Genomic DNA, 15,186 nt, shown 5'->3' on the forward strand with positions numbered 1-15,186 from the left:
AGCTCTAAGAGTCCTAGAATAGATACAGTTTTGCTAATTCTGGGTAATCTACACATTGTGTGAGTACCACACCTCTGTGGACAAGTGAAAGTAACAGCAGTGAAGTGTAGCAATTTGCAGAGTTGCTCCAATATACCCATGGCAAAAAGCTGCTGCATCTACAGTGTATTCGCGTCAGTACAACAAGTCCTTCCCAGGGTCCGTGACCAGTGTGGCAGTCAAGCAGTGCCACTGCTGCAGTGCTCTCAGATTTCCTATCCTATCCTATCCTATCCTATCCTAATGAAGCTGTAACTAAGTTTCTTTCCAACCCTGGTTTATATTCTCATGAAAATGAAGCAAAAGAGCAAGCAGCAGGAATTAGCACTTCCCAGTTCTGCAGTCTGAAACAAGAGGGGACAGTAGATAACTTGGTGGGCTGCACACTTGCTTTCTTGAGTCATTTTGTTTTTCTCAGAGGAAGTTATAAATGTGCTGCCTCAAATCCAGATACCAGTGTGGGGAGGGATGTCTATAGTATTTACAAAGAGCCTCTTTGCTTGGGCTGCCAGGAAAGAGTGCCTGTTGCCTTTTCCTGGACAAGAACGCTGGAGCTGAGAAGGGACTGAAATGTCCATGGCTCAAGAAAGAACAGATAACAGAAAGGAGCCTGGTCTGGGCTGCCTCCAGTAGCCTGATGTACATATAGAGTACAGATAACAAATGCTTGCAATGTTTAAGGTATAATTTCCAGGCACTGTTCACTTCCCACATATCCCTCTTTGATCTGGTAATCTTTATCTCTGGCTTTAGGAGATGCTCAACCTGTGCTGGGAGTTAGCAACAACTTCAGCTCCAAAAATCTGGTCAAGACCTTGTCTCAAGGAATAGCCATGAAATGTGGATGGACTTAGAGCTTTTCAGCTTGCCTGTGAGCAGTGGGTGTATTCTGACAAGCTATTGTAAGTAATTATTCTGGCCTCCACAGTGGATGCTCCATCCATCGCTTCTGTAAGGACCCAGGAACAGTTATAGATAGCATCTGGTCTGAATTACTGGAACTAAGACATCAGAAGAAACACTGTCTTAATCTGAATAGGCTCAATCTAATTAGTCAATATAAATCAATTCAAGCAGATAATTAAAAGAAGTAATAAGAAAGTAATAGGAACAGTAAATCTGAATCAGGTTTGTGGCTCTGAAATGCTTTTCAAAGTCATGCACACTGTGGAGATACTAGAGATATTGTAGCTAGCAAGGGAACTCTGTCTGACAGCTTGTCAGGGGGCAGCTACTGAGAAGCCTTTCTGCATTCAACCCAGCTGAGACCCACCTGCCTTGCTCCTTGGTTCTGCTCAAGCTCACACACATCTTCCTGCCCCAGCTGGGAATCACTCTTCTCCAGGGTATCTGCGTCTCTGTGGAATCACACTGTCGCGTGCTGTCACCTCTGCATGCCCTCCCTTCCTGACATGACTTGAGGCTTGAATGCTCCTCAGCATGTGGGCCTCTCAGGGGAGGGGACCTGCATGCAGGGATGCTGAAGTGAAGGAGAAGGAGGAAACACTTCCTTGCACCACTGTCATTTCAACTTTGAAAACTTCTCTGAGTCTTAGTCTCTGGGGAATGGAGCCAATTAAACAGCACTCTGGAAAGCCTAGCAAGCATCTCCTTTCAATGGAAGTCCTTGTCTGAGTGACATGAGCTGAGTGAGGAAAGACTAAACAGACAGGAGTAGCAGCAAGTTGTTTCTGACTGAATAACTTCAGCACTTCATATTTTGGTGCACTGTCATTGAAATGCAATCAATTTTCAGAAGCAAATACACTGAAAATAGAGAAGACTTTGATTTCTACTTCTGCAATCAAATTTGGCAACACCTTTGAACATATTTTTCCCTGATTACCTAAAGGACACTGTAGCAGAATTCAGAAATATAGTCAGTCTGTATCGTTTTGCTTGGAAAAGATGGGCAGTCACTTGGTTGACACTGTCAGTGGGATATTCCTTAGGAGTACACCTCTTCAATCAACTAACATTCACCCAAGCACTTTCAAACATAGAAAAGACACTGCTGATGAAAATAACTGCTTCTTGCTTGTGTTGCTGCATTAAAAACATACCTGCAGAGCTGCCGGGGAAGCCAGAAAGAATACTACAGACTAGTGCTGTGATATACAGGTTACACTGTACAGATCCTTTTATTTTCACTTACTGAGCTCTGCTCTGAGTCAAGTGACTGGAACTTGGTAGCTGCCACTACTCATACTCATACCAGTGGAAGGCTAGAGCCTGTTTGCCAAGTTTTGCTTTTCAGAGCAGCAGAGGCTTAGAACCTATGTCTTCTCTGGTCCCTGTGGTTAAACATGTCAACCTGAACATGTCTGGAGACCTTGTCAGCTGTAGGTTTTGTTACGTGCTTTATCTCGAATTCCTTCATTATCACTTCATGTTCTTGCCTTCTCTCCCTACTGACGAGAGCAGTCACATTTGTCTGATTGTCCAGCCAGCACCTTTAACTTTCTCAATTTTCAGCACCCCTTTTCTGACTCCCCAGCCTCTTCAAACTTGTGCACTAATTGCTGTCATGCAATAGCAATTCAGTGCTTCTCTGGGAGATGAGTGATGCATGTGGGCTTACCTGTGTTGATGTATCCTGCTGGTTTGCCTTGTTGTCACATCAATTCTTGTTCATTATGGACATTTTACCACCTGTCATAAATTGTTTTTTCAACTCCACATCCTTTGGAGATAGCTCTGCTGCCAAACAGGTACACTGTTGGTGATACACCCTCTGGGTAAAGCAAAGCTTATTTAATAACATCTCAGAGCACACTGTTTATCCATGGTGCCTTTTTTTCTAATTTCCATTAATGAAGGAGTTGATATTTCATTGACAACTATTTGCTGAAGAACTCACACTGAAGCTTCACCCTCACATTGGCAAATCTGAAAACAAAAGAGTCATTCAAACAGCCCTACAGTCAGCCTGCTGCCAGATCAGGGGCTTTATTCTGAATTCAGTTCAAATTCCTCATGGTGCTCATATAATAGAAAGCACTTGGCTTATTAAAATGAAAAGAGTCATCCCTACTTCAGTATCTTATTATCCTGGGTAGGGAATTCAGGCAGTCTGCTCCATTATGTTTGATGGCTGATATCAAACTCATCAGATCCAGCACAAACTCAGACACATTTAGCAATACTTGGATATTAAAGAAGGGCTGACTCTGTGAAATCTCTTACCTACATTTGATTTGCTGAGTGGGATGAAGAAAATTACTTTCTCTCCAGTGTTTTCCTGTGCCTTGCTCTGGCTGAAATCTGATGACTTAAAGTATGGACCTAGTGCCAACAGCTATGAGAAACAGGACATCAGTCACATCAGCCCTCTCTGAATTTAGAGAGGCTGGCATGTTTATGGTATTATTGATACTCAAAAGATTTGATTGCTGTTTTATTTGAAAGAGAACTTTAAACATTGACATACACCCACAGGGATAGCAGCGCTTTCTCCTCTTTTCAGAAGTGTGTCTCAGGAGTCCCTACCTGCTCAAGAGACATATCCTCATTTATGAGGTGGAGTTTGAGGTCTATAATTCTCTTCAAGACATTTTGCCTCTTCCCCTCTTTGTCTTCTGCACATCTGGAGTTTCTGCCTCTCTCTTCATGCATTCCATTCCAATAAATATTTTCCTAATACATCTTCACCCACAAAGTCCTTGGAAATACAACCATCAACTGAGCCATGGGGAGGCTGTGTGGTCCAAGTGGAATGAAGTATTCTTTCCCATGTAACCCACCACAGACACAGACAGAGCTGTGGCATGGCCAGCAGCAGTGACTGAGAAGTCACTGCTTTATCTGGACAGTCCCAAATCACAAATCCAAGAGTGAAAACTCTCTCTGAGAATAAAACTCACCACCAAATGAGGTTTTGTCTTGTTTTCACAATGAATGTTGAGGACAGTGGATTTAAGTGGGTGCTTAAAGGCCACACTGGGTGGACAATGGCACATGGCATGCTGCTTTCAGGCCTCTGTGCCTGCAGCCTAATCAGTGCAAGGCCAGCTCCCACTGGGAGCACACACATGTACCCAGCAGGACTGCTGTTCTGGTTCCTGAACAACAAGCCAGGAGAGAAGCCAGTCTGCTGACACACAAAACAAAATTGGAGACCCTCAGCCTAGCTGCTTGCTCGTTAATCAAGACAGATTCACAACGTACCTGGTTCCTTCTGCCTCTCCTAGTCTATAATTAGCAACTCGTGCCTAGGTAGCAGCCCCAGCAAATTGCTTCCCCTCTTTGGTGACAGTAACTCGTATCTGAGAGAAGGATATGACAAAGGGAAAAGGAAAAGGGAGAAATGACCACAATAAGGCAGAAAACATAAGCACTAAGCAACAATAACATTTCACATCTTAGTACTAGCTCTGTCTTCATTTCTATGAGTCTCTGGTGCCTTGTTGGAATTATGGACAGATGTTAGCAGTGGGAATGCAGACTCCTTTTACACCATAGCACCAACTTTGAGGTTTTACCCTTTGGAAAAAGCCTGAAAACTACTGTGATAGCCCCGGACCACGGTGCTGGGTTGCACAGACCAGATCAGGGCTGTCTGGCAGCGGTCCGCCCCATCCTCACCATCTAAAACTGTGTACTTGACTGTCCTTGCTCTGTGATCCAACAAAATCATGCCACCTGCACCCTTGGGGACATATTTCTCTTGATATCTCCTTTCACTGACTCTGCAATGAGACATCCTGGCAGAAACAGAATCATGTTCTGCCTCAGGGGCACTGCCAGTGTAGCATTGCTCATGTGAGGTCCAACCACAGCATCTGCAGTTCTTACAGGTGGAGGTGGGACTGAGACTCTGCTTTTGGCCTAAGATTCTATTGTTACACATCCTGAGCAGGTTCCATCATCTTGAACCTGAGATGTGGTCCACACAAGGAGCTTTGTGACTCTTCTAGTTAGTGACTGCTCAAGGAATAATATCTTCCTGTTCTTGGGCAATTTTAAATGAGTTGGTGCTGTACTGTGGGGAAATGGAAATGTTCACAGGTGTGAGAACCACTCATTATAATTCATGGGAATTGTCATTAAATCAACACATCCTCAGGTTCTGCAATTCCCTGAATCTGTTGCTGCAAAAGAAAAAGTCAAATCTGTCTAGGCTTTTTGACTGCAAATGAGTACATTGAAAGCGTGCTTCCTTCTCTGAGAAATCAAAGCCTGTTTGATTGAAGCTCATTTTCACACAATCAGCTGATGCAGCTCACACTTCAGACATTTTCAAATTCTTTTTACTTTCCTAGAAAAATACATAAATCTCTAAGAAAAGTGTTTTTCTTCAAAGTCATCTGTCCAGACTTTTAGTCTCTTACATTTTTTGCCGCCAAATATAGATTAGTAAGATGAAAAAAAATGTGTATTTTCCCAGATGACAATAATGGGATGACCTTTCTCCTGTTTCTTTTGACTATAAATGCAATAATAAAAAAGTGGTTTGATGTCAGGGAATTAGATTCATGTCCTGATAGTGCTAAAATACTGTAGATTTTTTTGGTAAGAATAATGCCGAAATGATGATTCTCATTTTTCTTATTGCACTCCAGATATTTCATTTCATAGCAAGAATTCTGATAACCTGTCCTTTCTTTTGGGCGCTGAAAAAGCTTGTTTTTTATGACTTGTCTCTCTGATGTTTGGCTTTGCAGAGTCTCTTTAGTCAGAAGGGTGGTTTTGCCTTGCCATGAAGTATTGCTTGATGTTCACCCATCATTCCTAGGCAGAATCTTGTCTGTAAATATTTCAAAAGCTCACAACTAAGTTAGAATGGAGGGAACACTGGAAAGTGTAAGGGAGAAGTTCAGCCCTTAAAAAAGGGAAGGCAAGAAAAAGAAGGGATGCGACAGAAATAGAGTTCTGGTGTCTTTTAAGACGAGGCTGCTACTAAATACATAGAGAGTGTAACAATTGATCCAAAGCATCAGGATAATTTCACTTATAAGCTTTATGCCTGTCAGGAATTTGAGGGGAGAATTTTCTAAGATGTTACAGGGATGAAGACACACAGAATGCACTTAGAAGAAAGGTTCTTAGAGTCAAATGCAGAGAGAAAGAAAGAGAGAGGAAGGAGGAAAGCGAAGGGAGGGAGGGAAGGGAGGGAAGGGAGGGAGGGAGGGAGGGAGGGAGGGAGGGAGGGAGGGAGGGAGGGAGGGAGGGAGGGAGGGAAAGAATTTTCATTATGAAAACATTGGAGTACAAAATGTTTCACTAAGAGTTACCATAAACTCCAGCAGAGAAGCCAAAAGAGAAGCTGCACAAGAGGGACCTGTCATATTATTGCCTGGTGACAAAATGTGAGGTGTGGAAAGAGAAAGAGAGAAACAAAAGGCTAGAATTAGAGACATTAATATCTGGCCAGAGTTTTCCGTTGGTTCAGGTTAAAACACCTCACAAATGCACACCTTTCAGAGCTGAAAAGTGAAATTATGCAAGTTTCTCCTCAAAACTACAATTTCTGCCATTTATCTCTTGTTATAGGAACCTATTTAATCTATGTACATTTTAATTACATTCATCTTTTGATTATATAAATCTATCTTAATTTATTTCAGCTGATTGGACCACCAGGCTGAGGCATCATCTCAGTGGTTGGATGTCTTCTCAGACTTCTGAATGTGTGTAGCTTCAAAGGTGGGCTTCCAGCTCTGAAGAGCTACCTCTTTTATGAACAAGTCCCTGTGCTGTGTTTTGCCCTTTACTACAACCCAGTGCTCCCTGTTTCCCTGGCAATTGTGCAGCAGTGAGGCTGGCATTCACGGCTAAGCACATGTTTAAATGCTTGATGGATTTAGGGCTCTTTTGGTGTACTCTCAATTGGGCCTTTCTGCTGTCAACTGCTCAAAGCAATGCACATTCACTCAATGCAGTCAAAAATAGTCTGTGCAGACATCAGAAAGTGCACAGTGCTAAAGAGCAACCTCTGAAAAGTCCATCTGCACTGACCTGGTGATGTGGACTGGATTTTCCATGCAGTGGTAATTAACCAATATTTATTGATTTAATAAAATCCATAAGTTTAGTTACAGCACTGATACCAAATAATAATAATCTGTTTTTCTGCTAGATCATGCTGAAAACAACTTCCGTTTTTAGCAGCTGTAAAAATCCAAAGAGGTGGCAGGCACACAGCAGTGCTGGTTCCTCTCATCACATTATTCTTGTGGTCTTTTCCACAAATGACTGGGTGTCTCTTAGGTATTACTTTTTAATCATCTACCCTCATTACATGTAGTGTTTGCTCCTTTTTCATTTTCTAGCACAAAGCCAGGAAGAAGGCAATTAAAATTCAATAATGGTGCAGTGCTTAGACACTCATTAAGCAGTCATTAGGTAGTCTGGAGACTCACTGTCTTTACAAGGGTTTGCTCTCCATGAATCTCCTCTCTGCAGTATTAGTTCAAAACAGCAAGCACAACCTGACCGTGAATCCAGAGGGTCCTCAACTCTCCTGGCCCACCTGGGATGCAGCAAACCCCAGGGGCTCCTCCATTAGCACTAGGGAGATGCTCAGGCCTGGGGCTGCTCTGGCTGCCTCCACTCCCACTGTGCTACCTGGAAGTGATTCCTGTTGTCCTCAGGCAAAAAGAAGGATCATTTCAACACCCTTGCTTACAGTTGTTGGAATACCACCCCCTCCCAGAAACAGAGTCCCCAGTTGCCAAGACAGTTTGTAGAAGGACACAAATGAATAACTGGCAAAATTAGACCTTTAGGGAGTCAGGAGCATTCACTGTCAGCCTCAGGAGCCAAGCTCCTGCCAAAAGAGCATTCAAAACAAGCAGGCTTCATTTTGGGGTGGGATAAAAAACAACTCACTGGCAGAGACAGGATGGCAAAAGTATGCCACTGATTGTCAGATGCCTAAAGGTATCAATAAAATAATGCTCACACTCAAAAACTGTCTTACAAAACAAGAGAAACAGCCTCTCTTGATTTAAAGGATTGCCTCTGGACATTAAATAACGGCATCTATTCTGAGCTCCTTGAGTTTGCTTTGCTTTCTCTCCTTGAGGATCTAGGGAGGAAAGAGGACAAGACAACTGAGAAAGCTCAAGCTACGAAGATTCCATGGCATTTCTATGGAGCATTTCCCCAGAACTCACTGAGAGCAGAGGGAGAAAACTCCAATGCATTATTTAAGACCACTCTCACACTGCTGACCCTTTATAGACACAGATCAATAGAGCAGCCTCCATCAGAAAGAGACTTCCATATGAAAAAGTCTGAAATAGAACTCATATTAGAGATGCTGAGAGGAAATAACACAGCCCAAGGGAATATTTGCCATGGTAGAATAAGGCAGTTTCTGAGGGATCAGCAGAGGGCAATGGAGAGAGGAGAGCAATTCACAGATTCCCAACTTCTTCATAGCACTCGGTCACCTCTAGGGTATAAAGCTCTGGCACAGAATCACCTCATCAACAGTCCATCAAACACACACACTTCCATGCACAGTCACAGAGTCATATGTCATTAAATACTGGTTTTCTGTATTAAAATTCATTTCACAACACTGCATCCTCCTTAATGCCTTGCATTACCCTGGTAGCCACAAGCCACTGCTGGCTGCCTGGCACAGCATCAGGTGAGGATCAGGAGAAGTGCTCACCCTGGTTGGTTTCCTGTTGCACTTTGCCACACAAGCTCAGGTTACTTCTCTGAACCATCTTCCTTCATATTCCTGCTGGACAATTCAGCTGGGAGGCCTGGGAAGTTGGGATTGCCTTGGAGCTCTTTTGTACAGTGCCTGGTGCAGTACGTGATCAAAACATTCAGGTTTTTTTCTGCTCAAGGTGGATTCAGCTGTGTATTTACCTGCTCATAAGATTTTTTTTGGAGCAGCTAGCAGATGTTTTGTTTATCAGGAGAGAAAACATATTCTTGAAGGTTTGGTGACATGCTGTGCATCAGGATCTATACATACCCATATGTATATAAATATGTTTGTGATGTTTGTGTGTGCATGCCTAGATGTAGAGGGAGATGACTGATGGATAGACAGTTCATGAGAGAGTCACAATTCATTTCTCTGTGTAGATTCATGTACATAAATACAACATTCTCAGGCTCCCTAAGACAGACTGCAGTTTCTAGATGTTAAAATATATCAATACACAGGACAGTTAACTAGTACAAAGCAGTAATCTTCTCTTTCATTTGCCATTTTTCTTCAGAGGTATTTTTTCCTATTGTTTGCACACCACTGCCTTTGTACTTTGATTACAGCTACACATGTAATACCAAAAATGACAACAAAGCCAAGCCCATTTAATCTACAGGATGATAATCACAGTATGTGTATTTCTGGCACATTGCAAAACATTGGAAATCCCTGGCCAGGTGTCATCAAGTGGAATAGAAAATATTTACCCAAGGGGTGTACTTTTAAACCAGCTGACTAAATGTCTGTTTTCCTCAACTGCTTTTTCTGCTGGAAGTTTTCTCAGGACCTGTTTTCTGCTTTCTGACCTGATGGGGAAGTGACCAACTGCACAGTGTGAGAATACTGGAAGTCAGGAGGCTGTAGTTAACCATTCATGAGCAACTGAGGATTGAAACCTGTCTGCAGAGATAACAGGGAAAATTATCTGTAAATACTAACTTCCCAGCCATACCGGCCATGTTCCAACCCAGATAAAAGAAAACTGGACCCATAGTTCTATGGAATCAGAAGCATTTGCATAGTCTTCTCTTGCTGTGACCACTGGCATCAAGGTTTCCTGTTAGGTTTCAATTCTTTGTCTCATTTTAGAAAATTCAGTGGCTCTCAGAAAAGGCCATTCACTGTCCCTTTATTCCCCCAACCATATAAAAAGTGTCAAAAAAAAAAGTAGGACCAGGTGTGGTAACTAAGTATATGAGGAGAAGGCATAAGAGGAAGGAACCTACAACCCTCTTCATCCTATTCCATCCTTTGCCCACCCTCTGTGCCTGACCAATCTGTACATAAATACATCTGCCTTTGCTGTTAACCAGCTCTTCTTACGTGCATGTATGCAGCACATCTGGATAGTGATTACCAAGGCAGTCATATTCCTGAACAGGAATAATTATCAGCTAAATCACCATCTGGAGACTGCATTTTCATTAGACTTCTACTTACTACCAATAATCACACACAGAAACTTTCTGCTGGACTTCTCCCTCCTGAAAAACAAGATTATTCAGTGGAGACAGGCTAAGGAGTTTTCAAGTTAGGCTGTGCTGTGCACAAATATTACAAACTAAATATGAGAGATAAATGTGCCTCTGTGCATATTGATCCTGTTTCCAAACAAATCTCCTGTTTGAGCCTTTCTTCTCTTGCCCACTAGATTCCCTCGGATAACAGTAGTTGCACCTACAGGTCAGTCTGAACTGACTTACACCACAGATAAAAGGTCAGCCTTTGCATTATCCATATGGCCACTTTGCTGCCTCCTGCCCTTTTTTTCACCTGTGTATCTGTTTGATGCTCCATTGCTCTGGTTATGTGCGGAGCTGGAGATCCAGCAGCAGCCAGGGGTGAGCTCCTGCTGTGCCAGGTGCAGGTTTGTGGTTTGGCTGTGAGAGCACCTCTGAGCTGGTCATCACAGGGCAACAGTCACAAAGCCAGGTCCACGAGGGAGGAAGGTCCTTTCCTGCAGGCAGGATTTTCAGATATGGGAACCTCTATTTCATCTTGCAGAGAGGGGATTCTGATGCTTTCTAGAAATTATCCAGCAGAATAATCCCCTCTAAGAAAGTGTTTCCTTTTTGTTTGCTTTGAAAAATAGAATTGGTTTGCCTCCTAATCCAGCTGTCAACAAGAAACTGACAGTTATACCTCTTATTCAAAAATTCAGATGTTGTTTTTCCCTTTATAGTTCAAGCACCTTGATACCAGGTTTAAGCCCTCAAAGCATGAAAAAAATACTCACCCCACTTCCTTTGTTTTCAATATCTCTTCATCAAGCAATTCATCTTGTAACATTTTTAAGAGAACCAATAAAAAAGGCAGCAAGGTTGCCTCATGCTTGCAAAGCTTTTGGTACAAATATGTAGGTTAAATGGGACTTTTTATGAAGATTTATGCACAGCAACTCAATGCCTTTACATTTATTTCCTCACATTTACTTCCAGCAGTTCTGTTGCTTTTATGTTACTGAAGATCTATGATATCAACAATCCTCCTCCTTACTTTTAGATTTATACTAATGACCACCAGTAATGGGATTTTGCAAGTCAAACAGTAATGTAAAAATTTCTGTCAAATCCATGGGATGCACTTCTGTACTTTTTCTACAGCTCAGAGGCAAAAATTTCCTGCTGTGTTTAATGTGTACACTACATTGGCTAATTGTGGTATGATTCATGTAAAAAACCCAGAAAATGAAACAAAGTATGGTTTAAAGCATACAAGCCATAAACCAGTAACCTCCAGATCCTCACATGCCTTGAAGGTCATTCCCTGCTGAGAGCAGAAAGCAACTAAGTAAGTGTAAAAGGCACTGTGAGTTCTTTTTCCTGTGCAACAAATTTAAAAAAAAAAAAAATACTGCTCATCAGAGAGCAACCATTTCCATGAAGTCAATCTGAGTGACTAAACCATGTTTTTCAGGTTTTAAAGGTTTCCCTTTAATGATCATCTGAGTCCTTGACTGCCTTAAGGAGCCTGACCCATTCTTACCCTGGTATTTTTTCTTGCAAGCTGCATGGAAAAAAGCTTGAAGAAGTTGTTGTCACTAATAAAAAAGGTATTGACTTCTTACAGTGGCTGTGTTTAAAGTTTTTTTGATAAATCACTTGAACTGCAGCAGAGGTAAAAGGAGTGAAGATTGTCTTCCTCTGACATTATTCTCACTGTGTCAGTTACTCATTGTTTGCTTTTGGACTTTAAAGTCCCTGCAACAGCCAAGCACTCCTCCTGTATCTCAGACTTCAGCACTTCTGTTTTAAAATGGTCTTAAGTTATGTGCAGAAAATATGGGATCAGGCACACCTACACAACATTGAGAGGGATGGGGAGTGTAAGTCAAGAAGAAGTAATAGAAAAGAGACTGAAACCTGACAAACAAATATGTTTCCCTACCTCAGTGAACATCATCGTGAACTTTAGTCTCTGGCTTGTAACACGGTGTATTCTAAACAAAAGATAAAGCTAGAAAAAGCCGAAACATACCAGAATCTCTTATTACTTTGAGCTGGAAGTATAGTGCCACATCATCTGTAGCTGGATGTGCCTTTTGCTTCCTCAACTTATGCTGCTGCTAAAATAGATTTAGACTCTACTTGCCTTTTGCTTTCTTCTTAACACATGTCATAAAAATGGATCAGTAGCACTGCTTAATTGACCATCACTACTGGTATACTTCACTGTAAATAACTCAGGTCAAATAGAAATTTTTTTTTATATTTTTATTATGAGTTTCTTCTAATTTATTTAGTACAGTCCCAAAGTCTTTTAAGAGTTGTGGAGAAAAAGCAGGAAGCATAAGGATTATGATAATGGCTCAATGCCTAAAATTCATTTGGTCTACAATTCAGTTTAGATTCCTTTACCAATCGTATGACTTTGTTAACCTTTAGTCTTTCACACAGATGGAGGAAAGAGCTAAGAATGCAGAATAAGGAGGAAGAGGTAGAAGGAAAACATTAAGCATATAATCAGAGCCTGATAGACAGTTGAAATCAGCAGGAGTGGGATGCATGTGAAGAAGGGAGCATAAACACTAAGAAAGGACATTAACAGTAATAATGCGCAAGGCAGAAAAAAAATCAGTTTATTGTTCCATTTTTGAAGAATGAATTTAATCCAAAACTCTTAAGACAAGTACAGTGTATGACCAGACATTCTTCTGCCATTATGAATATACACACCTATCTCTGTGTATGTGAGCATGCATATATGTATATAAATATGCACATATGTATGTATGTCCACAGCTCCTTTGAAGCTCAGATGAAATGCAGCCCTTTTGAACAATCAATAATAAGAAGACTATTAGGGGGTGAGTGGCCATACATATACATACATGTTTAAGAGTAAATCTGCCAAATCAGAAAAATGATGGGCTTAAGTATCACAATGATGAGTTAGCAGAGAAATTAACAGCAGCTGGAGTCTAATCCTGCATCATTCCATCAAAGGCAGCTTTGCCAGTGATGCTCTGAGTGCAGGACTGGCGTCCAGCCATGGCCCAGAACACCCTTCCTTTGCTTTAAGTGAAGGGGACACAGGATGAAGGGGACACAGGTAACTGTGAATCCTCCCTCCACTGTCACAAACATTTGTTCTTCTTCCTGCCCCTGAAATTCATGCCATATTTGCCCACTTCTCACTGCAGCCTGGACTCTCAAATGGAGCTTACCCACATGCTTATGTACTACATTACCCTCAGCAGTGTCCTCCACATACCTCCTGTACTTGCCTGCTGGCCTGAAGGAGGCCTCTTCCCACTCTGTGCCATTCCCAGCTGTTGCTGACACACTGTTACAGCTGGAGATGAGGCTCTGAAGCCTGTAGCTGCTCCTCGAAGTACAGCAGCTGATCCACTTCAAAGCAATCACTTGCTCTAGAAACCAGTTTCTCCAAACAGCTCCTGATCTCCTCCTCACTGGCATTCTGCTGTCTCGCTTGCTTGAGGCAGCTGTACACCGCCTCGAATGCCTCCACTCCCAGCTTCCCAATGGCAGATCTGGGGATAAATATTATAGAAAAGGTCAAGTAAAAGGTAATTCATGTTATGTAGTAACACAAGCATTAACTAGTGCAGATTCCTTCTGAATGTTGTAGGTTTGATTAAAATATCATGATGCACCTTGTTTGCCTGACAGGAAAAGGAACTAAAGTTTCCAGGTGAATTTCTCCATCATTAGTTGCTATACAGAGCCCAAGAATAAAAACCTGGCCATAGCAAAGTCATGGGAAGCATGGCCATCTTCATTGCTACAATCCAAGAATCCTCTTCCTGCTGAGTCTGACAGACTCTTGTATCTACAAGAAGTCTGGTAAACACACATGTATTAGTGCCTCTGGATTTCATCAAAACCAAAAGAAGTAACCCAGTCAGCTGAACACCAGTGGCATTTCATGAGAGCACACTTTGTTACTCATTGCTTTATTTTAGCTTCTATCAAATACAAGAAAACCATTGTACAAGCTCAGTATGAGCTAACTTGACACTTTTTTCTTTTCTATAGTACTCACCTTTTATCAGAACACAAATCTGTAACTCAGTGACAAAACACACATTCACACCATCTTAATATTGATTTATAAAAAAGAACCATTTGAAAACTGCAAGACAATGAACACCATTTCTTCCTCCTAAAGTAAAAACATCTTTAAATTCATGTTTCACAGGTAACATAAAATTTTTCACTCAGTGATGGCTTCATATTTTGATGAAAATACCAGGGTAATTTTCCTTCAGCATTTCAGAGACTATCTGCCTGCTCTTCATGCTTCTGACACAGCATTTGTTTGGTTTTTTTTCACTAAACGGTTACATATTACAGCAGTTGAGAGTTGGTTGTCTTTTAGATAAAAAGGATGTATGTGGAAGGGAACCACGTCATATGGTGACTGCAGTAGGCTCCCCATCCAGTGCCTGAGGCAGCAGAAGCTGGGACACCCTCATCCTGTGGCTGTATCAAGGATGATCTATAGAGGGGCAGAGAAAGGGATCACACATCCCCTTCATGGATCCCGGGTGCCAGCATTAAGGCTTAGAACTTCACTACAGGTGCACGTAGGTTCAGAGGGAGCAGGCACACTTTCCATAGCAGTTTAAATAGTTAAACCTACCTCCCAACAGCAATTTCACAAACTGCAGTTGTAGATTTTCCTGGTTTTGTACTGATTTTGTTACATGTCTAACACCAGGGCAAGGTCAACTCTTCTCACCCAACAGCATAATCAACCTAGCAGTGTAGTTGCTTTTTATCAGTGACCATCCTGTTATTGCTGAAGAAAAACATCATCATAGTAAAATATCAGCCAGTAAAAGTTGCATATTATGTGAATTCCTCAACTCTTAGGAAAACATTGCAAAGAATTCTACTTTATTGCTTCAAACTTCTCCCATCTCACTTGCTCTTTGTTTTTCTAGCACTTTGATCATGCCCAGGTGTGATCCCCCTTTGGCTTCAGGAAAACCACTCTGCTGGCTC

At 41.8% G+C, this 15,186-nt stretch overlaps 1 protein-coding gene across 9 annotated transcripts in view; it reads right to left on the minus strand.

Annotated features, from left to right (window-relative positions):
- Window positions 1-13,434: 13,434 nt before the first annotated feature.
- Window positions 13,435-15,186, minus strand: part of NEK11 (NIMA related kinase 11) — an 80,691-nt gene continuing 78,939 nt past the window's right edge. For all 9 annotated transcript variants that reach the window (XM_068205302.1, XM_068205321.1, XM_068205292.1 and 6 more), the window contains one exon: window positions 13,435-13,709. In XM_068205302.1, the coding sequence (XP_068061403.1) occupies window positions 13,505-13,709 (205 nt within the window). In that variant the 3' untranslated portion in view covers window positions 13,435-13,504. The remainder of the gene's footprint in view (window positions 13,710-15,186) is intronic.

The sequence above is a fragment of the Anomalospiza imberbis genome, chromosome 1 (assembly GCF_031753505.1).
Source record: "Anomalospiza imberbis isolate Cuckoo-Finch-1a 21T00152 chromosome 1, ASM3175350v1, whole genome shotgun sequence".
Classification (NCBI taxonomy): Eukaryota; Metazoa; Chordata; class Aves; order Passeriformes; family Viduidae; genus Anomalospiza; species Anomalospiza imberbis.